Raw genomic sequence first — 27,812 nt, forward strand, 5'->3', positions numbered from 1 at the left:
GTAATAGCAGTATTAGGACTTTGAACAGCTAGAAGCAGGACAAACACCCTTTAGAAAAGAAGGAAAAAACATCACTGTTGCTTAAAGAGATGAAAGCAGCCTGCGGCAGAACTTCCCTCTTCCCATCACCGGTGATCACAGCTGTAGAATAAGGGAGGGAACAACAGAAACGCTGAAAACGGGGAAGAGCAGAATTATGTGCTCAGAGCCTGATCCTGCCGTAGGTACCAGGAGCTTGTCTCCTCCCCTGTGAGTTAACCCCACCCTCTTTTTTTATGCCCTGGGCTATTTTGGGCAGGCAGTGAGAACTGCAGCTCTGACAGATGAGATACTGTACCAGAGCACAGCAGCACTTGTTGCTCTGAAGGACTGCACAGCCCTAACAGGGACTGCTGCTCTGCTGCCTGCCTTTTCTTATGCTTTTAATTATTTATTTATTAGCAGTAAACTTGTCTTCTGCGCTGGTTTCGAGCCTTACCCTTACAAATGATGTTTTAAGAGCTTTGTGAGAGCTGCTTGGAAGGGAAACCCACCCGCTGTGCAGTTGAAGCCTCCTTTTGCCACTTGGGAGCGGGAGATCAGCCGGTAGCCTTGGGGGTGAAAAATGACAGACTCTGTCGCTGCTAATGGGGAAGAAAAGGACCCTGAAATTGAGCTCTTTGTGAAGGTAAGTTGCACTGAGAGTCACTGATGTGACTCTCAGATCAGCTCGCTTCTACTGAATAATCAAACTTTAATTCTCTGGCGCTGAGTGGAAGCGGTGCTTTGACAGCCTGTTATCTCCTGCGCACACGTTCGTACTGCTTTCTCCTTCGTGACATTAGAATTAGGTAATGTTGTGAAGGGAGAGCCAGAGTTCCTGTGTTTTATTGTTATTTCTCCCCTCGTGAGTTTGTCCTGTTATTCTTAGCCTGCTGCCTGCAATGTGCTGTGTCCTAACTTCAGGCTTTTTAATTTAGCCACTAAGAATCATGACTTCCTTCGGAATTTTTGGGAAGAAAGCAAGGAGAGCTGAGGAGGGGTACCATGGTTTGGTACCTCGGCAGAGGCTGTCAGGTCTGAAACACTAGCGGAATGTAAACCAAAAAGGACTGAGATAAGCTGTCCGTATTCTGATTATTTCCTTCAATACTTTTTTGTTTATTTGGGGTTTTTTTCCCCTAAAAAAAAAAAAAAAAGAAAAAAGAAAAAGAAACCAGATTTTACTCTCATTTTCCTCAGCCTGAAGCTCATGCTGATTTTATACAAGGGTAACTGAGAACAAAAACTGATATAATGAAAATATAGAAAAATCAGTACATCTGTCACATGGTAAGATTTCCGAATGTCTCAAATTGGGTACATCTGTTAGTCTTGGGCTAATAAAATCTTGCCATTAAAATCATATGTTCAAACATATTACATATACAACCTTAGTAATAGCAAACTTCATGCAAACTCTATCCCAGTGAAGAGCTCAGATTTTTTGATGTTCAGAGCATGTTTGAAAGCTCTATGTACATTGAGCCTGAAATCCACTATGCGCATATAACATTCAGGTGTCTGGTCTCTCAGAGCCTAAACCACCCCTGTAAATCAATATGTTTATTATCAATCTACAAGAGTTACATCAGACCCTTTGTAAACAAAGTACTGAATGATTGGGAAAGCAAATCCCAGCCCCTCCCTTCTGTCAAGTTGAGGGTATATAATTGCTTTGTACTCCCTGATGGATATTTTGGTCTGTAAGTTGAAATGTCAGCCACATCCGTGATGTGTATACATGGCCTTTTCATGCATCTTCCAAAACCAGTCAGTTCAGTGCAGCCTTTCTGACAGAGCCAGCATCAAGGTCTTTTTCCTTAGCAAACAGATTTTACAAGAATTTCTGGTTCATAAATGCCCAATATATCCTTTGTGTGTTAAAATGGACCAGCATGGGTCCCCATATCCAGACAATTTGCCTCCTACAAGCTGTTTCCACCAGAGTGAGTTTAATAGAGATGTTTGTGGGCTAAAAAATAGGTTAGTGGGATTGTTTGGCACTCTGTTATCAGAAAATATATTCTGGAATGAAAACGTTTAGCTACTGATTCATTTTAGTGCCCACGCTATTTTATTGTGGCTGATACGGGTGTTTGTGATATATGGTGCTTTGACTGCATCAGCTGTTAAAGTGAAGGTCGTTGCTCAGATTCGTAGCATGAAATTCTGTGTCCATAAGGTACTGGAAAAAATTTGCACTGCATGCAATTGAGCCATGCCATCACCTGAAGATTTATAACTCCAGAAAGAACATTTTTAGTAATGTGACTTCCTGCATAATGTATGTCACAGAATAGCGTAAAGACTCTCACATAAAACTCGGAATTTGCAGAGCTGGAGCAAAAGAATTAATTGGTATCTTCCCGCGGACTTTCCACTTAGGCTGAAAAATTGCAATTCTTGATGTTTTGGAAAGGTGCCATTAATTTAATTAAAAGTCTCAAAAGTTGTATAATGTAACCAGAGTGTGCAAGTTATACGGCTCAGAAGCTGGAAAATAAAAAAGAGAAGAACATTCAACAAGAGAGGAGGAAATTGATGAAAAGTAGGAGCATGTAAAAGAAACAGGATCAGAAATCTCTTCTGGAGCACGAAATTGCTCTGCTCTCATGAGAGCCCACCTGCAGTACTGTGTTTAGCTCTGGCCCCCAAGACAGTGGGGACATGGACCTGTCAGAGAGAGTCCAGAGGAGGCCACAAAGATGCTCAGAGGGCTGGAGCACCTCTAATATGGAGACAGGCTGAGAGAGCTGGGCTTGTTCAGCCTGGAGAAGAGAAGGTTCCAGGGAGACCTTAGAGCAGCTTCCAATGCCTAAAGGGGCTGACAAGAAATCTGGAGAGGAGCTTTTGACAAGGGCGTGTAGGGACAGGACAAGAGGGAATGGCTTTAACCTGACAGAGGGGAGATTGAGATGAGATCTCAGGCAGAAATTCTTCCCTGTGAGGGTCGTGAGGCCCTGGCACAGGGTGCCCAGAGAAGCTGTGGCTGCCCCATCCCTGGCAGTGTTCAAGGCCAGGTTGGACAGGGCTTGGAGCAACCTGGTCTAGTGGAAGGTGTCCCTGCCCATGGCGGGGGCGTGGAACTGGATGATCCTTAAGGTCCCTTCCAATCAAAACCATTCTATGGTTCTATACTAAGGGGAGATAAACAGGAGAGAGTCTGCAAAGGAGAAGGCACTTTGTTTTATGCTGGAATGAACTGAAAGGTGACAATTTCTGTATGAGTAGAAGATACTGGGGCAAGTGGCAGATCTAAGTATACTGAACCACACTTGAGGCCAGTTCAAATAGCAGGAGATGTTGGGGCCAATGAGCGTTTCATCACTTGATTTTTGTGGAGCTAATACTTTACTCAAGGAAAGGAGTTCTGTCCTCCACCTTTGAATGAACACACAGCCAGAAAATGCAGAGATCAGTGAGAAATGTAGGGCAGGAGATGTGGCCTGGAGGAAACTGTATCTTCCACAAGCACAAACAAACCAGAAAAGGCTGTTTTTCACCTGCCATAGAGTCTCTAATAAAAGCAGTTTCTGTCTCAGGTTAAAAAAAGAAAGGTGTTACACAATTGCTCTATTCCGCTTTTCTGTTTAACCTTAAAAAGACGAGTAGAGTGGTGATTGTAAACAGAAGAGCTGCGCTGTAACCCAATGCAGGTTAGCTATCTCCTGAGCTGGGCAGATAGGCTGGGCACCACCAGGACGCAGCTGAGCTGCTCTGGCACAGACAGGTTAAGCGGTTATCACACCTTGTTATCATCCTCATTGATTTTACTCTTATTCTAACAGTGCCCTAACCTGGATCTATGAGATCGTTCTGTGAACAAGTGTTTGTTCTTGCAAGAGGTGCTTGATTGAGAGTAAACCCCCCCAAATCTGGGGCAGGACACAAGCAGACTGAGGGTGAGAACGGGCAAAGGTGAGGTCTGCTGCGGAGACGGTGCCCCCTTAATCAGATCTGCAGTTTGTGTGAGCAGGCCTTATGTGAACACCGAAACTCCAGCTCTGATTCCCCCTCTAAACTTGTTTGACAAGGAGCTGGAAGAGGCTGCCAGAGGAAAAGGCTTGCTGTGCGGTAGCGCAAGGCGCTGGCAGCAGCAGTCCTGGGGAGGTGAGCATCGGGAGGTAGCGCTGGTTCAGTGCTTAACCCGGCTTGTTGTGACTCAGGTTGATTTTAATTAACCTGGAGCAAAGTGTGTCTGTATAAATGACACCCTGTTGGAAGGTATATTCAGTTTTACCGGGCAATCTCGCACCTGTATACTTGAATGTAACGGCTGAACTGGAATGGTGCTGTTTTTACATGCAGTAATTCAGACTATTAAAATCCATATGGGAGGATCACAGGATGAGTGGGTCAGTCAGGGAGCCTGGCTGTACAGGACACAGCGCTCATCCTGCTGCTTTAGGGTGCTCCATCAAAAGCCCAGGAGTCACTGCTCTCGGGAGGGTGTAGCTGCCCTTCTCCTCAGCCTCAGACACAGTTATCGCAGAGGTTATTCCAGTGAGGTGCAGGATTTTTATGCATCCTGGGATTTCTTTTTGTGCATTTTCTGGATTTTTCAAAGAAATTGTGCCTGCCAAAATGTGATTGCAGGCTAACCCTGGTCTGGATTTTGGTGAACTGCTGCTGTGTAGCCTTGAAGGAAGATACAAATACAAACGTTACTCCTGGTAACAACCCGTAACTCCTGGTTGGTACAAACAATCATTCATTCCCTGCTATTAAGGCCCTTGTGGTTTTAATGTGTGAGTTTCTCTGATAAGAAATCTCATTTCAGTTTCAGAATTTCAGGGTTATGAAAACAAATAATGACTTTACAAACTGGGAGAGAGAACTTGACAGGAACCTTTTAACCTATTGCATCGGGTTTGAGTGGCGAGGTTTTGGTAGCAGGGGGCTACAGGGGTGGCTTCTGTGAGAAGCTCTAAGATGGACCTACTGCTGGCCAAGGCTGAGCCCATCAGCAACAGTGGCAACACATCTGGGGTAACATATTTAAGAAAGAAAGAAGGAGCAGTTCCAGCAAGAGAAAGGAGTGAGAGTATGTGAGAGCATCATCTCTGCAGACACCAGGGTCAGGGCAGGAGGAGGGGAGGAGGTGCTGCAGGCACCGGAGCAGAAATTCCCCTGCAGACCATGGTGCAGCCCATGGTGATGCAGGCTGTGGGCTGTGCCCCTGCAGCACATGGAGGTCCATGGTGGAGCAGATCTCCACTTGCAGCCCATGGAGGACCCCACAATGGTGCAGGGGGATACCCAAAGGAGTCTGTGACCCTGTGGGCAGCCTGCAATGGAGCAGGCTCCTACCAGGACCTGTGGCCCCATGGAGAGAGGAGCCCACAATGGAGCAGGTTTGCTGCTGGACTCATGACCCTGTGAAGCACCCACACTGGAGCAGCCTGTTCGTGAAGGGCTGCACGCCATGGCAGGGACCCACACTGGAGCAGTTCATGCAGAGCTACAGCCCATGGGAAGGACTCATGTTGGAGAAGTTCATGGAGGACTGTCTGCTGTGGGGGGACCCCACGCTGGAGCAGGGGGAGAGTGTGAAGAGCTCTCCCCTGAGGAGGAAGTGGCGGCAGAGACAATGTGTGATGAACTGGCCACAACCCCTATTCCCTGTCCCCCTGTGCTGCTTGAGGGGAGGAGGCAGAGAATTTAGGAGTGGGGCTGATCCTGGGAAGAAGGGGAGAGCAGGGAAAAGGTGTTTTTAAGATTTAGTTTTATTTCTCATTGCCCTGCTCTGGTTTGATTGGTAATAAACGAAACAGATTTCCCAAGTCTGTTTTGCCCATTATGGTAACTGCTGAAGGATCTCTCCCTGCCCTTATCTCAACCCATGAGCCTTTCACAGCATTTTCTTTCCCCTGTCCGTTTGAGGAGGGCAGTGATAGAGTAGCTTTGGTGGGCACCTAGTGTTGAGCCAAGGGTCGGCTCACCACACCAGTTGTAATAATACAGTTTCTGTAATTTATTTGCTTCAGAGACCGCCCTTGAGAACAGCAGAAATCAGAATCAGATCTGGAAGGTACAAAGTGAATGTCTGTTTCTCAAGAAATCTGGGTATTTCACTGGGTTTTATGAACTCAGCTCTTGGCTTCCATGCAAAAACATTTCTACATTCAGTGAAACTTTCTAGGTAAAGACGAAATACTAAAGAGAGAAAAGCACAAGGAAGAATAACAATACTGACACATCTGGTTCAACCTGTCTGGTGCGCAAAGACCAACAATAGCATTTTTTGATCCTTGGTCATGAGGTTGGCCAAACCTTTCACGCTTTGAGAGGGACGTAGCCACCGTATAGTGTAAATGCGTGCAGTCTCTGGCACTTCTCACCTGGACGTGGTGTGAGCACAGGGGTTATTATAAACCTTGCATTTTTCATCTCTTCAGAGCTATCAAGCAGGGGAGGGCACCACCATCCATGTCTCTTATTTTGGTGAAGTAATGTATGATCACTGGCCTAAGTCTCCACTTCTGCTGCACTGGCCTTCTGCATTGGCACTGAGGTTACCTAATTTACAAGGTTTACTGGTAGTCTGGAGGAAAATAGCTTTGCTGGGTTTGTTTAAACATTTAGAAATGTTTCATAAGCTCCATGTTCAGGTGTTTCAGTGTAATTCTGGCTCAGTTCCTATCTTGCTTAGGTCATTTCAAATCATGAGTGACTGGGTTGAGGCCCATAGAGGCTTTATATATCTATAATGAGCATAAGAAGAGAGTCAGGCTTCCCAAAATTGAACCACAAATTAATAGCGATTCAAAATAATAACTCCACTACAGACACAGTTAAATCAGGGAAACACTCCCTGGTCTTTAAGCAAGCTAAATGTGAATGACAGCCTTAGGTGCCACAGTTTTATTTCCTCATATAAATCTCTGTGACTACTTGCTTTCTGTTGGACTTGGTAGCAACAGTATCAATGTTAATTGTGATCAAAACATCTGATTAAAATAAAACATTTTCAAATGCTTTGTTGAATATCCATAACTTCATTTCTTCAAATGCCTTTAGAAACTGTATCCCTAATTCAAATGGATAAGACTTCAGAAGTGTTCAGGGTAGGTTATATCCCATGGGCATAAAAGCCAGTCAGGTTTGTAGTGCTGAGTTCAGAGGCAGCAGAGTTAGGCCAGTTTAAGTTCCAGGGGGACCTCAACATGCTTGTGAGGTGGGCTGATGCCAACCTTATGAAGTTCAACCATGACAAGTGCAAGGTCCTACACCTGGGTTGGAGCAATCCCAGGCACGGCTACAGACAGGGCAAAGAAGAGATTCAGAGCGGCCCTGCAGAGAAGGACTTGGGGGTGCTGGTCCATGAGAAAATGAACATGAGCTGGCAGTGTGCGCTCGCAGCCCAGAAAGCCAACCGTATCCTGGGCTGCATCAAAAGGAGCATGACCAGCAGGTCGAAGGAGGTGATCCTGCCCCTCTACTCTGCTCTTGTGAGACCTCACCTGCAGTATTGTGTGCAGTTCTGGTGTCCTTAACATAAAAAGGACATGGAACTGTTGGAACAAGTCCAGAGGAGGGCCATGAGGATGATCAGGGGACTGGAACACCTCCCGTCTGAAGACAGGCTGAGGAAGTTGGGGCTGTTGAGCCTGGAGAAGAGAAGGCTTCATGGGGACCTCATAGCAGCCTTCCAGTACCTGAAGGGGGCCTATAGGGATGCTGGGGAGGGACTCTTCATTAGGGACTGTAGTGATAGGACAAGGGGTAACGGGTTAAAACTTAAACAAGGGAAGTTTAGATTGGATATAAGGAAGTAGTTCCTTACTGTGAGGGTGGTGAGGCACTGGAATGGGTTGCCCAGGGAGGTTGTGAATGCTTCATCCCTGGTGGTGTTCAAGGCCAGGTTGGATGAAGCCTCAGGTGACACAGTTTAGTGTGAGGTGTCCCTGCCCATGGCAGAGGGGTTGGAACTACATGATCTTAAGGTCCTTTCTAACCCAAAATATTCTATGATTCTTAGTGTATTTGTGATCTTGTTTAAATGCCACCTACTAACTCCTTCCTCTGTTACAGCTTTTCTGAGCCTAATAGTCAAACCAGATAAACACAGTGTTTTAATTCTACCATGAGAAGCTGGGGATATTCGTAATTCTTATTGTGCCTACTTAGAAATCACCACCAGGATGCTTTTGGTGCTCTATGTTTAGCTGCAGATTGCTGTTTTTCCATCTCTGGCAGCACGTATCTCATCAGGCTCACAGGTTGTTGTGTCATGGCTCAGTGATGACAGTGAAGCCCCAGCAAGTGTCCCCAGGAAACTTTTATTGGCAATATATGGCTCTGCTGTGGCTATTCCCAAACAGCAAATGTCACAGAGATCATTTGACATAACATCCCAAAAATACTCAGGGATCCTTTCCAAAAGAGCCAGTAGGAAGTACATCTGCCTGTGCTCCGGAGGGCAATGTTAGTATCAGTTCACCTGGCTGTGTCAAATGTATCTTGATGGAAGGCTGTGTAACGATTGTTTCAGACAGCATATTGATAATCGTGGTAACAATATTAGCTCTTGTATGACCCATAATCCCTCAGAATCTGGCAGATACCATCAAAATAATCCCAGCAATGCTACAAAATGTAATATCAGCATTAGCATTTCCATTTTTCAGGTAGAAGATTTTGCAAATTACTCTTGTTTTAACAAACAGATGTTAAAGGCGTGTGAGTCTGAGTGTCAGTTTTATACATAAATAACAGAAGGATTCAATTATCCTTTTTATTTTAGCAAAGGCTGACTCAAAGTCATAGGGACAAGCAGTTGGAATAAGGAAGGGTTTGGATTTGAGCTGGATTTGTTCTTGTCCTGGTATTCGAATCTATGAATCTTATGTGAACTAGGAAATCAGAGCAGGCACCAAAGGTGTTATAGTAGGTACTTTGAAAATAGCTCGAAGTGGTTTGTTTGACACAGTAAAATTTAATGTGGGCAAAGTCCAAAATAGTTCCTTACTCCCTTTCCTTCCTTGGCCTCTCCATTTGTTTGCACTTGTGTATCGATGGCACACAGTAAAACTCATCTAGATGCAGTTTTGATGACACACAGTAAAACTCATCTAGATGTGATAACGGTGATATATATTTACATCTGGAGCTATGAGTTAAAAAAATCTGAGATTTTTTGTAGGTCTGATGAGTTTAATCAGCATCGTGTATTCCTGGCATGTTTTTTTATATTACACTTAAGCACTGGGAATTATTACAGTGGAACAGAAATAATTCAAAATGTATTCAGATCCAAAGCCAGGAATTTTATCTAATAATACCTAAGGGTGGAACTTTCTGTACCTGATTGCATTTACAGCATGTCATTGCTGTTTGCTACGTGACTTGATAGCAAGTTCACACATAAATGTAGAACGAGGTCCATAGGATGTTTTCTCTAACTCTTTGATTCTTTGTAAATTAGTATTATTCTGTCCCTCTCAATTATAATTTCAAAACTTATCTTTTAGAGTGTTTATGAGTTTATATGTATCCTTTTATATGTATCTTTTTTAATGGTGGTGTTCACTGACTGAAGTGGATCTTCCATGGTGTACAGATTCCTCTTTGATTCAGTGACTCTGGTGCACCACAGAAGTTGCATAAGGAGAGGTGCTCAGAAAAGAGACTGGGACATGCAGCACCCGAGGTACAGTTCTGTAACACACCATAGCATTTTTGCTATGTTTTGCCATCTTAAAATTGTCCCTGTGTTGTCAAAATCCGAATCAACATTTTTTGGACTTTCCATTCTATGAAGAGGTCAGTGTTTCAGCACTTTATTTTAATACAAAACTACAGCAACAGCTCCCACCTTTAAAAACTCTGTTTCTAATTACTTTTTCTCCAGCTCTAATCAAACTATGAGAAGGTCCTGCCATGCAAATTTTGCAAGGTATTAAGCTCTGTAATATTAGTAGGTTTCTACCTACATTCTTGCAAGACTTCTATTTTCTTTTTTGCTTTTCTGCCTTCTTTAGCAAGCCAAGGCAAATTATTGAGGCTCTCCTTGCTAAAAGACTGATAACCAGTCCTTCTCCACCAGAGGTGGATACACTGTGGGAGCAGGGAACATTCTTGAGCCTTATTCCAGTATGGCATACTGAACACCACTTAAAATAGAAGAGGAATATATGATGGGCCCAGGTCTCCAATATAGAGCTGTCTTCTGGCAAAGCATATTGAAAATCTCAATTTCCTGGACATAAAATAAATCAAACCAGAGGAAACGGCATTTGCTCTCAGGTAGAGGCCATTGGGTTCTTTATTTAGTATCTGGACGTGAGCTAGCTCTAGTGCAGAGTTTGTGGAGTGGTGCTAGCACGTCACTGTGCCCAGACAGGTAGTGGTGCTGTGAGGAGATCAGTTTGAGCTAATTGAAGTGTATTTCAGGAGTGTTGCATTGTAATAACCTATTAATGCCTCAGTAGGACAGCGGGAGCTGAACCTATCCCTTCTATTGCTACTTTGGTATAAATGACATTGTATTAAGGATGAAGTTGCTCAAATAGTGATAATTTGCTCTTCTAAATCCTCATTCTTGATAGTCATTAATTTTGTGTGCGGAGCAGAAGACGGAAGCCCATGGCATTCACCTGTATGTGCTTGAATTAATATAACAAGAATTTCTAAGCCTAATATTCAAGGTCAGAGCTGACTTTCATTTGCTTTAATCTGACCTAATGGTGCTCTGTATGACCACCCTGGTCCTATGCTCCATCCTTTAGGCATAGCTCTTGTGTCTTCTGTTTTTTACTTAGCACTTAGCATGACTGATTCAGTGTTCATGTGCCACACCTGCATAGTAATTCACAGTAAAGATTCCAATAATAAATACACAAATTATACTAGTCACAACTATGCTTTTTTTTTCCTTTGCTGTGGGGAGGGTCAAGGTTTAGATTACCTTTCAGCTGGCTATTTTAAGTGCACGTGGGTCTAATGTGTGTTTTAAGATTGGAAAATATGTAGAGAAGAATAATTTTAATGTTCAAAAAATCTTTAAGGCAGTCTTTCTCATTGAATTAAAAGACCAAATGTCACTGACCGTAATATTAAATGTATCTGTAGGGGTCTTTTTAATATAGTGATAACAAATATAACAAGACATTAACAGTTAGTTAAGGTCAGAGACAACTTAGAAATAAGCTTAAATAGTAGCTGTAAAGGTGATTAACCATTGGAATGAACCAGCAAAGAAGTCATGTCCTTTCTTCTTCTAGTTCAGATCAAGACTAGATATGCTGTAATGAAACACATATAGTTAAAGTCAATGAAGGAATAAACAAGCCATAAAATCTTTAAACCAGGAAGGCATTGCAAATATCTTGCATATCTTGTCAGACCAGAACAGGGCTTGGTTTAAGCACAGAAGAAATCTTTGATTTCCAAGTCTCTGAAAGATAGCACAAATTTGACGGAAGCCAGTCTGATAGAAATGATATTCAGAGGCTGCTTGCATGTCTTAAAATATGTCTTGGTGTCCTGGGTGTGCTGGTGGGATATGATTAATTCAGGTGATGGTTAAATATGTGATTGCTTATCTTTGTCTGGATATGAAAGGGCCAGACTTCGGAAGCGCCTCCAAAGGTTGAGGAGATGCTGGCTTGGCCAGGGCTCTCAATGCTGTGTCACTATAGGTCAGACCTTGAGGCTGAGATGAAGGAAGAGCTAGACTGGGAGATAAGAGAGCTGAATTCCCTTTGTCTGTCATTGCCTAAGTCATGGCACATCCTTTTGCCTTGGCTTAATTTCCTATGGAAAATTTGCACCAACATTTGTGTTCATATCTGTGTAGCCAGATGGCTTCTCCAACTAAAATTGCCTTCCATCATTTTTCTTTACATAGGGGAATGGCTATAAAAGCTACTCGAGCATTGTGGTTTAGCTCCTCACAAAATACTGAATTAATCCTCAGGTCAGGCAGGTGCTTCTCTAGATCAGCTGCCAAGCTTATCCTCTCCATGACATTTTAACACCCAAATAAACACCCTGAACCTCACCACGCACCGCACATAGCTATTGTTGTTTTGGGTGCTGGTGTGTGTCTGTACCTGTGTATTGTCCAAAACAAGTGGAAATCAGAGAAACCAGCCCTAATGAATTGCTATTGTTGCCGGTGTTTTTCTAGATTGTGATTCAATTTGTGTGGGTCAACAGGCATGTTGTGCTACTGCTTTCCTTTTGCTTTTAGCTGCTGAATGCGCAGCTTCAAACAGATACAAATGCATATCATGGGAGGAAATTAGTTTCTTTCACTGCCCTGTGGTTTGTGATGAGCCATTGCTGCTGATTCAGTGTGCAACTGGAGACCTGTTTCATTCATTTATTTTATTTATAGCATGTTTTAAAAAGCTCTTCCTGGATGATGAGGGGTTGAATCATGGAATATTCTTGCAGGTTACAGCATGCATCAGAGTGGCCATTCTAGTTGTTTTTCTGTCCCCAGTTGTTTTACCTGTTCAGGACATGCCAAAAGGACCCAGTGCTTCAAATCCCACCATTATTAAGCTGTTTTTTCAGACTTCTACTTGCATTTAGGTAATTTTATTTTACTTTTATTCTCTGACTTGACTCACCCATGCAGCTTGACAAGGAATCGTCTTTTTGCCTTGATTTACTGAGTCGACTTTTCTTGTATTGAGGTGCTCTCACTTCAAATTTTTGGTTTTGTTTTCTTTTTAAAGTCAATGTATCTGTGTCCCCCCATTACACTCTAGATCTGGTTCTACATCTGGGTCTTGTCTGAGGTTCAAAAATGATCCGTTGCTTCCTCTGCATTAAATACTCCCCGTACTCCAAGAGAGAGCCATAAGGATCTCCTCATAGTGCCTGAATGTAATCTTTTGGGGTTTAGTTCATCTCTGACTTCACAGCATTTAGCCTGTAATAAAGGCAGATGAACATGCATGCAGGAAGACTTGTTTCAGGTTGGGAAGTATTATCTGCCCATCCTGGTATGCTGAAACCAGCAGGCCTGTAGTATGCTTGTATAGGGACACCTCATTGTCTCACTGGCCTGAGCATGATCTTTGCCTGATGGCCTGATGGTTCGACGTTTGTCTCGAAAGAGATGATTCTTATAATACTACTAATAATAACAGCATCAACAACAAAAACAATAGCAACAATAACAATTTTTAAAAGTGCTGATTGTGCACAGCCACTCAGTTCTAACCTTGGAGACCATGGGAAGTCAGTGACCAGGAAGGGAACTTAAAGGAAGCAGGGTCCCACTCCCCTGACAAAGAGAGAAACCCAGAAATATTAGTTTTCTTTTCCAGGGGAAGGAAATGCCTCCTTCCCTCAACCTTGGCCACTCCTCTCAGCCTCGTCTGCACATGTGGCAGCACCTTGCTGCAGCTCCCATGGGCAAGAAGGGATTATTCAGAATCAGCCCCTGAACATCTCTTCCACTGTGGGCACTGAGGATTATTTAAAAAAGAAAATGAAATTTATAAATTATTTAAATATTTTATCTATTTAAAATTATTTATTTAAATATTGATTTAATGTTTACGTAAAGCCATATCCAGGATCTTTGAGAATGAGTGGAGTTAGTGGCAATCACACTGCACCATGCTGTCAGAAAGAGGGTTATTGTACTGGCTGATGCCTAGCTCTTCATAGAACATGTGAATTTATAGGATTTCTATGTATTTGTTATTCTTCAAGAACCACCTGTGTGCTTGGCATTTCACAATAGTAGATAAAACCCTCTATTTCAGAGAAAATTGTAAGTAAAGATGAAAATAATACCTGATTCTTCAGAGCTGAGTCAGGTACTTGAGTGAACTTGGCCTAGCCGTACACAAATGTACATAAAATGTTCAGATATTGTCTTGCCCAATGCTAGTTTCTCAATTACTTCATTAACCTGGAGGTACCGATAAACTTTTCTTAGCGGGTGCTTGGCGTATGGAGTTCAAATCGCATTCTGCAGATTGCAGTTGTTCAGGCTAACAGCTCTTTGACAGCCTGCAAATGGAAACTGCTGCCTACTCTGAGCAGGAGCACAGGATAGAACAATATTCTGCCAGAGAAACTTCTTAAATGAAGCAGGGTGAGAATTAGCCCTTCTCTAGGTATGATAGCTAGGCCTAACGAGCTGTCAAAGAGCACTCGGAGGTGGTAAGGTGTGAATTATAATTGACTAACCATGCTGGAATATAGACTGACTGTGCCCCTTAACAGATAGCACAACAAACAGTAAATATAAAATAAAGCTGTAAATATAAAATAAAGCTGTAAATATAAAATAGTTTATATATTACTGTGTAAATAAAAAAGTATAGAAATGGTGATGAAGACTAGCAAGATTTTAGATTGATAGCATAACATCTCTTTCTAACCCATCCAAAATAGCATCTGGATCTGAAGCATGGGCATGGCATAGGAAGTACAACGTGTTCTTATCACAGCAAAAAATGCTGCTCTGTCAGCCCAAACCTGAGTGTTCAGATTAAACTGTGGTGGCAGATTTTAGTGACCATTAAGCAAATGTTTTCCTGTACAACAAACAAGAAGACCAAGAAGGTTCAGATGATATTTTGCATCTATTTTGTTAAGCCTGAGAGAGGAAAAGCTGGGAGAAAGAACTTGTTTTTAAGAGTGCCAAACAGTGATTAGTGCTGCAGATCATGAAAGGATCATGAAGCCAGAGGAAAGCAGAATAAAGATTTGACTTAGATTAGATTAGACATTAGAATCATAGAATCACAGAATAGTTAGGGTTGGAAAGGACCTTAAGATCACGTAGTTCCAACCCCCCTGCCATGGGCAGGGACACCTCACACTAAACCATGTCACCTGAGGCTTCGTCCAGCCTGGCCTTGAACACTGCCAGGGATGGAGCACTCACAACCTCCCTGGGCAACCCATTCCAGTGCCTCACCACCCTAACAGGAAAGAATTTCCTCCTTATATCCAATCTAAACTTCCCCTGTTTAAGTTTTAACCCATTACCCCTTGTCCTGTCACTACAGTCCCTAACGAAGAGTCCCTCCCCAGCATCCCTGTGAGGTTGTTGAGGCCCTGGCACAGGGTGCCCAGAGTAGCTGTGGCTGCCCCATCCCTGGCAGCATTCAAGGCCAGGTGGGATGGGGCTTGGAGCAACCTGCTCTAGCGGAATGTGTCTCTGCCTGTGGTGGGAGGGTGTTGGAGTTGGGTGAGCTTTAAGGTCCCTTCCAACCCAAACCATTCTGTGATTCTACGATTCTATGACTTACAGAGTTTGGTTGAAGACTGTCTTCGGAGGAGGAAAAGGTGTCATCATCTTATGAACACAATAATAAATGGGTGAAGGGATTTACAGGGCATGATCTCTGTGTCACACTCCATTTCCACCATATCAGATGGGATTTGTTTAATTTTAATAATGCAGCTGGGTGACAATGTCAGAGAAATAGAGCGGGCAATCAGGGGAAGGAACAGGAGATTTCAGTGTTGCCATCACTGACTTGATCACTGAAGCCAGTGAACAGAATGTGTGGCTGGAAGATGAGGGGCAAAAAATGAAACAAAATTAAGAAAGTGATTTATTTTTGAAGAGTAAAGAGAGTGAGCAAGAAAAAAATGTGGAGAAGGTCAGTGACTGCTTCTGAGACAGGTATGATAGGAAAGAACAGGATGGAGAAGAGTTCTGCTGTATGATTATTATGCTGGGGTCACTGCTGGTCTTCTTGGAGAGTGGTCCACTTGGAGCATGAGAGAGGGACTTAGGAGTGATAAGAATAAAACAAAAAGATGATACTGGGAATAGACAGCATGGTCAAGGATGCCAGGAGCAAAAGGACAGTAAGAGGTGAAGAGATACTAAGGAAATTGCTATGGCATAATAAGGTAAGTTTTTGTAAAAAGGGAAGAAAAGTAAGAATTGTCTTTATAAATAGCATTGAATTAAACTTAAGCTTTTTTTATGCTGATAACAGGATAAAATGAAATTAAAGGAAATTCAGTCTAAGCATCAAGTTAAAATTTGTTTTTGAGAAAATTGTGAGAACTGTTTCCTATGGGAAGTTTGTAAAGCAGCATCACTGGAGCGCTTCAAACTGACTCAAGCAGGATAGACAAAGAGATTTAAGAAATCATCCAGCACTCAGACAGTGGGTGGACAAGAAATGTGAGCCTAACTCCACTCACTGATCCAGCTATTTTAATATCTGCATCTATCATACATCAGTTTCAGAAGTCTGTACCTTAAAATAGATGTGAATTATATTCCTACCTGTACACACACTTATTCAGAAACTCTCAGTAGCTTTTGGAAAACATCATCGTTAGGTTTTTTTTCCTGAGCATTTGATATTGAAAATGCAGCTTGTTTTGCTTTTGGATGAGTCACGAGGAATGTTTGCTTGCTCTGTGTGTGTTTTAGACTCCTGTTTTTGTTGCAGGTATTTACATTTACAAACTCAGAACCTGCCCCTTGTTTCTTGTTTAAGAAAACACAGAATCCACAGAATCCCAAGGGTTGGAAGGGACCTAAAAAGATCATCTAGTCCAACCCCCCTGCAAGAGCAGGGTAACCTACAGTACATCACACAGGAACTTGTCCAGGCGGGCCTTGAATATCTCCAGTGTAGGAGACTCCACAACCCCCCTGGGCAACCTGTTCCAGTGCTCTGTCACTCTTACAGTAAAGAAGTTCTTCCTGATGTTAACGTGGAACTTCCTATGCTCCAGTTTACACCCATTGCCCCTTGTCCTATCACTGGATATCACTGAAAAAAGCCTAGCTCCATCATCCTGACACCTACCCTTTACATATTTGTAAACATTGATGAGGTCACCCCTCAGTCTCCTCTTTTGCAAGCTAAAGAGACCCAGCTCCCTCAGCCTCTCCTCATAAGGGAGATGTTCCACTCCCTTAATCATCTTTGTGGCTCTGCGCTGGACTCCTTCAAGCAATTCCCTGTCCTTCTTGAATTGAGGGGCCCAGAACTGGACACAATATTCCAGATGCGGCCTCACCAAGGCTGAGTAGAGGGGGAGGAGAACCTCTCTTGACCTACTAACCACTCCCTTTCTAATGCACCCTAAGATGCCATTTGCCTTCTTGGCCACAAGAGCACATTGCTGGCTCATTTTCATCCTCCTATCCACCAGGACCCCCAGGTCCCTTTCCCCTTCACTATTTTCCAGCAGGTCAACCCCCAACCTGTACTGGTACATGGGGTTGTTCTTCCCCAGATGCAAGACTCTACACTTGCCCTTGTTAAATTTCATCAAGTTTCTCCCCGCCCAACTCTCCAGCCTGTCCAGGTCTCGCTGAATGGCAGCACAGTCCTCTGGTGTGTCAGCCACTCCTCCCAGTTTTGTGTCATCAGCAAACTTGCTGAGGGTGCACTCAGTTCCCTCATCCAGGTCATTGATGAAAATATTAAACAGCACCGGTCCCAGCACCGACCCCTGAGGAACTCCACTAGTCACAGACCTCCAGCTAGATTCTGCGCCATTGACCACAACTCTCTGCCTTCTTCCTTTCAACCAGTTCTCGATCCACCTCACTACTTGATCGTCAAGCCCACACTTCCTTAGCTTATCTATGAGGATGCTGTGGGAGACAGTATCAAATGCCTTACTGAAATCAAGAAAAACTACATCTACCGCTCTACCATCATCCCTCCACTTAGTCACTTCCTCATAGAAGGCTATAAGGTTGGTCATACATGACTTCCCCCTCATAAAACCATGTTGGCTGTTCTTAATGACCCCCTCATCCTTGATATGCCTAGTGATGGAGTCAAGAATAAGTTGTTCCATCATCTTTCCAGGGATGGAGGTAAGGCTGACCGGTCTATAATTACCCGGGTCCTCCTTCTTGCCCTTCTTATAGATTGGTGTGACCTTTGCCATCCGCCAATCCTCAGGCACCTCGCCCGTTTCCCACGACTTACCAAAGATGATGGAAAGTGGCCTAGCAATGACCTCCGCCAGCTCCCTCAGCACCCGTGGGTGCATTCCATCCGGACCCATCGATTTACAGATGTCCAGATTGCATAGCTGATCCCTAACCCAATCCTCATCTACCAAAGCAAACTCCTCCTTTGTCCTGACTCCTTCTGGGGCTATAGAAATCCGGGGCCCTCGGGGAGAGTCTGCAGGAGTAAAGACAGAGGCAAAGAAGGCATTCAGCACCTCTGCCTTCTTTATATCCTCTGTCTCCAGGGTACCCACTTCGTTCAGCAGTGGGCCTATATTGCCTCTTGTGTTAGTTTTATTTGCTATGTATTTGAAGAAGCCCTTTCTATTGTCTTTAACCCGACTAGCAAGATTGAGTTCCAAGGAGGCCTTAGCTGTCCTAATTGCCTCCCTACATCCTCTAACAACTGTCCTATATTCCTCCCAAGCGGCCAGCCCCTCCTTCCATAATCCATAGATTCTCCTTTTCCACTTGAGTTTGCCCAGCAGCTCCTTGTTTAACCACGCCGGTCTCCTAGATCCCTTACTTGACTTCCTACTTATTGGGACGCTCCGATCCTGAGCTTGGAAGAAGCGGTCCTTGAATGCTAACCAAATTCAAACCGGCCACCAACAGCCACTCTCGATCAGTTGCTGAGGTGAGTAGCTTGAGAGAGGACGCCTGCAACACCGGAGCGGAGAGGGGAGAGATCAGCGTCCAGGAGCCTCACCTCAGAGCGACAAGAGCCACTGAGGAGGGAGCCTCAAGTCCTCAACAGGACTTGCCCAGGACTCGGAAGCTCAGCTCCCGCGAGGGGTTGACTCACAGGGGGCGGAGCCAGGAGGCTCGGTGGCAGATTCAAACCGGCCACCAACAGCCACTCTCGATCAGTTGCTGAGGTGAGTAGCTTGAGAGAGGACGCCTGCAACACCGGAGCGGAGAGGGGAGAGATCAGCGTCCAGGAGCCTCACCTCAGAGCGACAAGAGCCACTGAGGAGGGAGCCTCAAGTCCTCAACAGGACTTGCCCAGGACTCGGAAGCTCAGCTCCCGCGAGGGGTTGACTCACAGGGGGCGGAGCCAGGAGGAGTGGCACCAGCTGGGAGTGGCTAAAAATCTTTCCCAGGGAGCGCGGCGACCAGGAGCGCGGCGAACAGAGCCGGCAAACAGAGAGCGTCGAGGCAGAGGGTCGAGGCAGTTTGCGCGGCAGTTCGCGTGGGCAGGCGAGCGGGCAGGCAAGCGGGCAGGGAAGCGTTCCAACCGCCTCATCGAGAAGACTCGCCTGGAGTACAGGAGGGGGAAGGAGTGCTGAGGGACGTAGACGGATTGATTGACCAGATAGATCATGGTTACAACACGATCGAAAGCTGCAGTGAGTACTAATGTGGGTATCCAGACTGAGCCTTCCTGCAGACATGCAGCTGTGCAGGTCTCTGGCTGCAGCGAATGCCTGAGCCTGGCACTTGTATTGGAGGGAGCCAGTGATACTGCTTGTGTTCGCTGTGAGCAAATAAATGACCTGCTCAGGCAGGTGGCTGAACTGAGGGAGGAGGTAGAAAGGTTGAGAGCCATTAGAGAGTGTGAAAGTGAAATAGATTGGTGGAACCACACCCTAAGGCAAGGGCAGAGGGAAGTGGTTCAACAAGATATGGATCCCCTTCCCTCCTACCATCAGACAGAAGGAGAGAGCTTAATGGACAAGGATGGATGGAGGGAGGTTCCTCCTCGGAGAGGTAAGCGAAAACCCTCACAATCCCTTCCTCCCTCCCAGTTGCCCTTGAATAACAGGTACGAGGTCTTGGAACTTCAGGGCCAGGTGAATGGAGATGGTGAGGCAAATCTATCTAGTGAGTCACCCAGGGCTAGTCACTCACCCACATACCTCAGAACTTCTCCAACCAAGAAGAAAAGAAGAGTAATTGTGGTGGGTGACTCCCTTCTGAGGGGAACAGAAGGGCCCATTTGTCGACCGGATCCACCCCACAGGGAGGTCTGCTGCCTGCCTGGGGCTCGGATTAGAGATGTTAAAAAGAAGCTCTCTGAACTGGTGCAGCCGTCTGACTACTACCCACTGCTGGTTTTTCAGGTTGGCAGTGACGAAATTATTACGAGGAACGTAAGGGCGATGAAGAGAGACTACAGGGCCCTGGGACGGCTGGTTAAAGGGTCTGGAGCGCAAGTGGTGTTTGCCTCCGTACCTGTTGCAAGCGAGGGTGAAGGGATATATAAGAAGACTCTGCAGGTTAATGTATGGCTACGTGACTGGTGCCAAAGGCAGGGGTTTGGGTTTTTCAGTCACGGGCTGCTGTATGGGACACCTGGTTTGCTGGTGACAGGCGGGATACACCAGTCCCAGAGAAGAAAAAGGGTTTTGGGGCAGGAGTTAGCAGGGCTTATTGACAGGGCTTTAAACTAGTTATGAAGGGGGGAGGGGATTTAACTGGGCCTGCTGGGGACAAGCCCAAGAGGAACATGCTAGGGATTGAAGGATGGCGGGCTAAGGAGGACTATCAATCTCTTGTTTCACTTGTGGGAAAGGATAGCTTTTTAGACCCTGTCCCGCAGGGGAAAAAGGGTACTAGGACTGGCTCCCTGAAATGTCTGTACACCAATGCACGCAGCATGGGGAATAAACAGGAGGAGTTAGAAGTCTGTGTGCGGGCTAAAGGTTATGATCTAGTGGCGATTACAGAGACATGGTGGGACAGTTCACATGACTGGAATGTGGTCATGGATGGCTATGTCCTTTTTAGGAAAGATAGGTCAGCAAAGCGAGGTGGTGGAGTGGCTCTTTACGTGAGAGAGCAACTAGAATGTATTGAGTTCTGTCCGGGGTCGGATGAGGAGCAAGTGGAATGTCTGTGGGTACGAATCAAGGGGCTGACTGGCACGGGTGATACAGTTGTGGGGGTCTATTACAGACCTCCTGATCAGGACGAAGGAGTTGATGAGGCTTTCTACAGGCAACTGGAAGTAGCCTCGCGACTACATGCCTTAGTCGTCGTGGGGGACTTTAATTACCCCGATATTTGCTGGAAGACTCACACAGCCAGTCATTCACAGTCTAGGAGGTTCCTCGAGTGCATTGATGATAATTTCTTAATGCAAATGGTGGACGTACCAACTAGGGGAGCAGCGCTGCTAGATTTAGTACTCGCCAACAAGGAGGGTTTGGTCGAAGTGGTGACGGTCAATGGCAGCCTTGGCTGCAGTGACCATGAGATGGTGGAGTTTAGGATCCTGTGTGGGAGGAATAGAATACCTAGCAAAGCCACAGTTCTGGATTTCCGAAGGGCCAACTTTGGCCTCTTCAGTCAACTGCTAAGGGAAGTCTCATGGGAAAGTGTACTAGGCGGTAAAGGGGCTCAAGATAGTTGGTTAGCATTCAAGGACCGCTTCTTCCAAGCTCAGGATCGGAGCGTCCCAATAAGTAGGAAGTCAAGTAAGGGATCTAGGAGACCGGCGTGGTTAAACAAGGAGCTGCTGGGCAAACTCAAGTGGAAAAGGAGAATCTATGGATTATGGAAGGAGGGGCTGGCCGCTTGGGAGGAATATAGGACAGTTGTTAGAGGATGTAGGGAGGCAATTAGGACAGCTAAGGCCTCCTTGGAACTCAATCTTGCTAGTCGGGTTAAAGACAATAGAAAGGGCTTCTTCAAATACATAGCAAATAAAACTAACACAAGAGGCAATATAGGCCCACTGCTGAACGAAGTGGGTACCCTGGAGACAGAGGATATAAAGAAGGCAGAGGTGCTGAATGCCTTCTTTGCCTCTGTCTTTACTCCTGCAGACTCTCCCCGAGGGCCCCGGATTTCTATAGCCCCAGAAGGAGTCAGGACAAAGGAGGAGTTTGCTTTGGTAGATGAGGATTGGGTTAGGGATCAGCTATGCAAACTGGACATCTGTAAATCGATGGGTCCGGATGGAATGCACCCACGGGTGCTGAGGGAGCTGGCGGAGGTCATTGCTAGGCCACTTTCCATCATCTTTGGTAAGTCGTGGGAAATGGGCGAGGTGCCTGAGGATTGGCGGATGGCAAAGGTCACACCAATCTATAAGAAGGGCAAGAAGGAGGACCCGGGTAATTATAGACCGGTCAGCCTTACCTCCATCCCTGGAAAGATGATGGAACAACTTATTCTTGACTCCATCACTAGGCATATCAAGGATGAGGGGGTCATTAAGAACAGCCAACATGGTTTTATGAGGGGGAAGTCATGTATGACCAACCTTATAGCCTTCTATGAGGAAGTGACTAGGTGGAGGGATGATGGTAGAGCGGTAGATGTGGTTTTTCTTGATTTCAGTAAGGCATTTGATACTGTCTCCCACAGCATCCTCATAGATAAGCTGAGGAAGTGTGGGCTTGACGATCAAGTAGTGAGGTGGATCGAGAACTGGTTGAAAGGAAGAAGGCAGAGAGTTGTGGTCAATGGCGCAGAATCTAGCTGGAGGTCTGTGACTAGTGGAGTTCCTCAGGGGTCGGTGCTGGGACCGGTGCTGTTTAATATTTTCATCAATGACCTGGATGAGGGAACTGAGTGCACCCTCAGCAAGTTTGCTGATGACACAAAACTGGGAGGAGTGGCTGACACACCAGAGGACTGTGCTGCCATTCAGCGAGACCTGGACAGGCTGGAGAGTTGGGCGGGGAGAAACTTGATGACATTTAACAAGGGCAAGTGTAGAGTCTTGCATCTGGGGAAGAACAACCCCATGTACCAGTACAGGTTGGGGGTTGATCTGCTGGAAAGTAGTGAAGGGGAAAGGGACCTGGGGGTCCTGGTGGATAGGAGGATGACCATGAGCCAGCAATGTGCTCTTGTGGCCAAGAAGGCAAATGGCATCTTAGGGTGCATTAGAAAGGGAGTGGTTAGTAGGTCAAGAGAGGTTCTCCTCCCCCTCTACTCAGCCTTGGTGAGGCCGCATCTGGAATATTGCGTCCAGTTCTGGGCCCCTCTGTTCAAGAAGGACAGGGAATTGCTTGAAGGAGTCCAGCGCAGAGCCACAAAGATGATTAAGGGAGTGGAACATCTCCCTTATGAGGAGAGGCTGAGGGAGCTGGGTCTCTTTAGCTTGCAAAAGAGGAGACTGAGGGGTGACCTCATCAATGTTTACAAATATGTGAAGGGTAGGTGTCAGGATGATGGAGCTAGGCTTTTTTCAGTGATATCCAGTGATAGGACAAGGGGCAATGGGTGTAAACTGGAACATAGGAAGTTCCACGTTAACATCAGGAAGAACTTCTTTACTGTAAGAGTGACAGAGCACTGGAACAGGCTGCCCAGGGGGGTTGTGGAGTCTCCTACACTGGAGATATTCAAGGCCCGCCTGGACAAGTTCCTGTGTGATGTACTGTAGGTTACCCTGCTCTTGCAGGGGGGTTGGACTAGATGATCTTTTTAGGTCCCTTCCAACCCTTGGGATTCTGTGATTCTGTGATTCTGTGACTGGGAGATAAGAGAGCTGAATTCCCTTTGTCTGTCATTGCCTAAGTCATGGCACATCCTTTTGCCTTGGCTTAATTTCCTATGGAAAATTTGCACCAACATTTGTGTTCATATCTGTGTAGCCAGATGGCTTCTCCAACTAAAATTGCCTTCCATCATTTTTCTTTACATAGGGGAATGGCTATAAAAGCTATTCGAGCATTGTGGTTTAGCTCCTCACAAAATACTGAATTAATCCTCAGGTCAGGCAGGTGCTTCTCTAGATCAGCTGCCAAGCTTATCCTCTCCATGACATTTTAACACCCAAATAAACACCCTGAACCTCACCACGCACCGCACATAGCTATTGTTGTTTTGGGTGCTGGTGTGTGTCTGTACCTGTGTATTGTCCAAAACAAGTGGAAATCAGAGAAACCAGCCCTAATGAATTGCTATTGTTGCCGGTGTTTTTCTAGATTGTGATTCAATTTGTGTGGGTCAACAGGCATGTTGTGCTACTGCTTTCCTTTTGCTTTTAGCTGCTGAATGCGCAGCTTCAAACAGATACAAATGCATATCATGGGAGGAAATTAGTTTCTTTCACTGCCCTGTGGTTTGTGATGAGCCATTGCTGCTGATTCAGTGTGCAACTGGAGACCTGTTTCATTCATTTATTTTATTTATAGCATGTTTTAAAAAGCTCTTCCTGGATGATGAGGGGTTGAATCATGGAATATTCTTGCAGGTTACAGCATGCATCAGAGTGGCCATTCTAGTTGTTTTTCTGTCCCCAGTTGTTTTACCTGTTCAGGACATGCCAAAAGGACCCAGTGCTTCAAATCCCACCATTATTAAGCTGTTTTTTCAGACTTCTACTTGCATTTAGGTAATTTTATTTTACTTTTATTCTCTGACTTGACTCACCCATGCAGCTTGACAAGGAATCGTCTTTTTGCCTTGATTTACTGAGTCGCCTTTTCTTGTATTGAGGTGCTCTCACTTCAAATTTTTGGTTTTGTTTTCTTTTTAAAGTCAATGTATCTGTGTTCCCCCATTACACTCTAGATCTGGTTCTACAGCTGGGTCTTGTCTGAGGTTCAAAAATGATCCGTTGCTTCCTCTGCATTAAATACTCGCCGTACTCCAAGAGAGAGCCATAAGGATCTCCTCATAGTGCCTGAATGTAATCTTTTGGGGTTTAGTTCATCTCTGACTTCACAGCATTTAGCCTGTAATAAAGGCAGATGAACATGCATGCAGGAAGACTTGTTTCAGGTTGGGAAGTATTATCTGCCCATCCTGGTATGCTGAAACCAGCAGGCCTGTGGTATGCTTGTATAGGGACACCTCATTGTCTCACTGGCCTGAGCATGATCTTTGCCTGATGGCCTGATGGTTCGACGTTTGTCTCGAAAGAGATGATTCTTATAATACTACTAATAATAACAACATCAACAACAAAAACAATAGCAACAATAACAATTTTTAAAAGTGCTGATTGTGCACATCCACTCAGTTCTAACCTTGGAGACCATGGGAAGTCAGTGACCAGGAAGGGAACTTAACGGAAGCAGGGTCCCACTCCCCTGACAAAGAGAGAAACCCAGAAATATTAGTTTTCTTTTCCAGGGGAAGGAAATGCCTCCTTCCCTCAACCTTGGCCACTCCTCTCAGCCTCGTCTGCACATGTGGCAGCACCTTGCTGCAGCTCCCATGGGCAAGAAGGGATTATTCAGAATCAGCCCCTGAACATCTCTTCCACTGTGGGCACTGAGGATTATTTAAAAAAGAAAATGAAATTTATAAATTATTTAAATATTTTATCTATTTAAAATTATTTATTTAAATATTGATTTAACGTTTACGTAAAGCCATATCCAGGATCTTTGAGAATGAGTGGAGTTAGTGGCAATCACACTGCACCATGCTGTCAGAAAGAGGGTTATTGTACTGGCTGATGCCTAGCTCTTCATAGAACATGTGAATTTATAGGATTTCTATGTATTTGTTATTCTTCAAGAACCACCTGTGTGCTTGGCATTTCACAATAGTAGATAAAACCCTCTATTTCAGAGAAAATTGTAAGTAAAGATGAAAATAATACCTGATTCTTCAGAGCTGAGTCAGGTACTTGAGTGAACTTGGCCTAGCCGTACACAAATGTACATAAAATGTTCAGATATTGTCTTGCCCAATGCTAGTTTCTCAATTACTTCATTAACCTGGAGGTACCGATAAACTTTTCTTAGCGGGTGCTTGGCGTATGGAGTTCAAATCGCATTCTGCAGATTGCAGTTGTTCAGGCTAACAGCTCTTTGACAGCCTGCAAATGGAAACTGCTGCCTACTCTGAGCAGGAGCACAGGATAGAACAATATTCTGCCAGAGAAACTTCTTAAATGAAGCAGGGTGAGAATTAGCCCTTCTCTAGGTATGATAGCTAGGCCTAACGAGCTGTCAAAGAGCACTCGGAGGTGGTAAGGTGTGAATTATAATTGACTAACCATGCTGGAATATAGACTGACCGTGCCCCTTAACAGATAGCACAACAAACAGTAAATATAAAATAAAGCTGTAAATATAAAATAAAGCTGTAAATATAAAATAGTTTATATATTACTGTGTAAATAAAAAAGTATAGAAATGGTGATGAAGACTAGCAAGATTTTAGATTGATAGCATAACATCTCTTTCTAACCCATCCAAAATAGCATCTGGATCTGAAGCATGGGCATGGCATAGGAAGTACAACGTGTTCTTATCACAGCAAAAAATGCTGCTCTGTCAGCCCAAACCTGAGTGTTCAGATTAAACTGTGGTGGCAGATTTTAGTGACCATTAAGCAAATGTTTTCCTGTACAACAAACAAGAAGACCAAGAAGGTTCAGATGATATTTTGCATCTATTTTGTTAAGCCTGAGAGAGGAAAAGCTGGGAGAAAGAACTTGTTTTTAAGAGTGCCAAACAGTGATTAGTGCTGCAGATCATGAAAGGATCATGAAGCCAGAGGAAAGCAGAATAAAGATTTGACTTAGATTAGATTAGACATTAGAATCATAGAATCATAGAATAGTTAGGGTTGGAAAGGACCTTAAGATCACGTAGTTCCAACCCCCCTGCCATGGGCAGGGACACCTCACACTAAACCATGTCACCTGAGGCTTCGTCCAGCCTGGCCTTGAACACTGCCAGGGATGGAGCACTCACAACCTCCCTGGGCAACCCATTCCAGTGCCTCACCACCCTAACAGGAAAGAATTTCCTCCTTATATCCAATCTAAACTTCCCCTGTTTAAGTTTTAACCCATTACCCCTTGTCCTGTCACTACAGTCCCTAACGAAGAGTCCCTCCCCAGCATCCCTGTGAGGTTGTTGAGGCCCTGGCACAGGGTGCCCAGAGTAGCTGTGGCTGCCCCATCCCTGGCAGCATTCAAGGCCAGGTGGGATGGGGCTTGGAGCAACCTGCTCTAGCGGAATGTGTCTCTGCCTGTGGTGGGAGGGTGTTGGAGTTGGGTGAGCTTTAAGGTCCCTTCCAACCCAAACCATTCTGTGATTCTACGATTCTATGACTTACAGAGTTTGGTTGAAGACTGTCTTCGGAGGAGGAAAAGGTGTCATCATCTTATGAACACAATAATAAATGGGTGAAGGGATTTACAGGGCATGATCTCTGTGTCACACTCCATTTCCACCATATCAGATGGGATTTGTTTAATTTTAATAATGCAGCTGGGTGACAATGTCAGAGAAATAGAGCGGGCAATCAGGGGAAGGAACAGGAGATTTCAGTGTTGCCATCACTGACTTGATCACTGAAGCCAGTGAACAGAATGTGTGGCTGGAAGATGAGGGGCAAAAAATGAAACAAAATTAAGAAAGTGATTTATTTTTGAAGAGTAAAGAGAGTGAACAAGAAAAAAATGTGGAGAAGGTCAGTGACTGCTTCTGAGACAGGTATGATAGGAAAGAACAGGATGGAGAAGAGTTCTGCTGTATGATTATTATGCTGGGGTCACTGCTGGTCTTCTTGGAGAGTGGTCCACTTGGAGCATGAGAGAGGGACTTAGGAGTGATAAGAATAAAACAAAAAGATGATACTGGGAATAGACAGCATGGTCAAGGATGCCAGGAGCAAAAGGACAGTAAGAGGTGAAGAGATACTAAGGAAATTGCTATGGCATAATAAGGTAAGTTTTTGTAAAAAGGGAAGAAAAGTAAGAATTGTCTTTATAAATAGCATTGAATTAAACTTAAGCTTTTTTTATGCTGATAACAGGATAAAATGAAATTAAAGGAAATTCAGTCTAAGCATCAAGTTAAAATTTGTTTTTGAGAAAATTGTGAGAACTGTTTCCTATGGGAAGTTTGTAAAGCAGCATCACTGGAGCGCTTCAAACTGACTCAAGCAGGATAGACAAAGAGATTTAAGAAATCATCCAGCACTCAGACAGTGGGTG

The 27,812-nt window shown here is 44.7% G+C and overlaps 1 protein-coding gene across 3 annotated transcripts in view; it reads left to right on the forward strand.

Moving 5' to 3' along the window:
- CLIC5 (chloride intracellular channel 5) overlaps positions 1-27,812 on the forward strand; it is a 100,607-nt gene that overhangs the window by 27,628 nt on the left and 45,167 nt on the right. Inside the window, exon 1 of one of the 3 annotated variants that reach the window (XM_065681809.1) lies at positions 337-667. The exons of the other annotated variants lie outside the window; for them this stretch is intronic. Coding sequence (XP_065537881.1) covers positions 605-667 — 63 coding nt within the window. The 5' untranslated portion in view covers positions 337-604. Of the gene's footprint in view, positions 1-336; positions 668-27,812 lie in introns of those variants that run through there. 3 annotated transcript variants of the gene reach the window in all.

Source organism: Lathamus discolor, chromosome 5 (assembly GCF_037157495.1).
Source record: "Lathamus discolor isolate bLatDis1 chromosome 5, bLatDis1.hap1, whole genome shotgun sequence".
Classification (NCBI taxonomy): domain Eukaryota; kingdom Metazoa; phylum Chordata; class Aves; order Psittaciformes; family Psittacidae; genus Lathamus; species Lathamus discolor.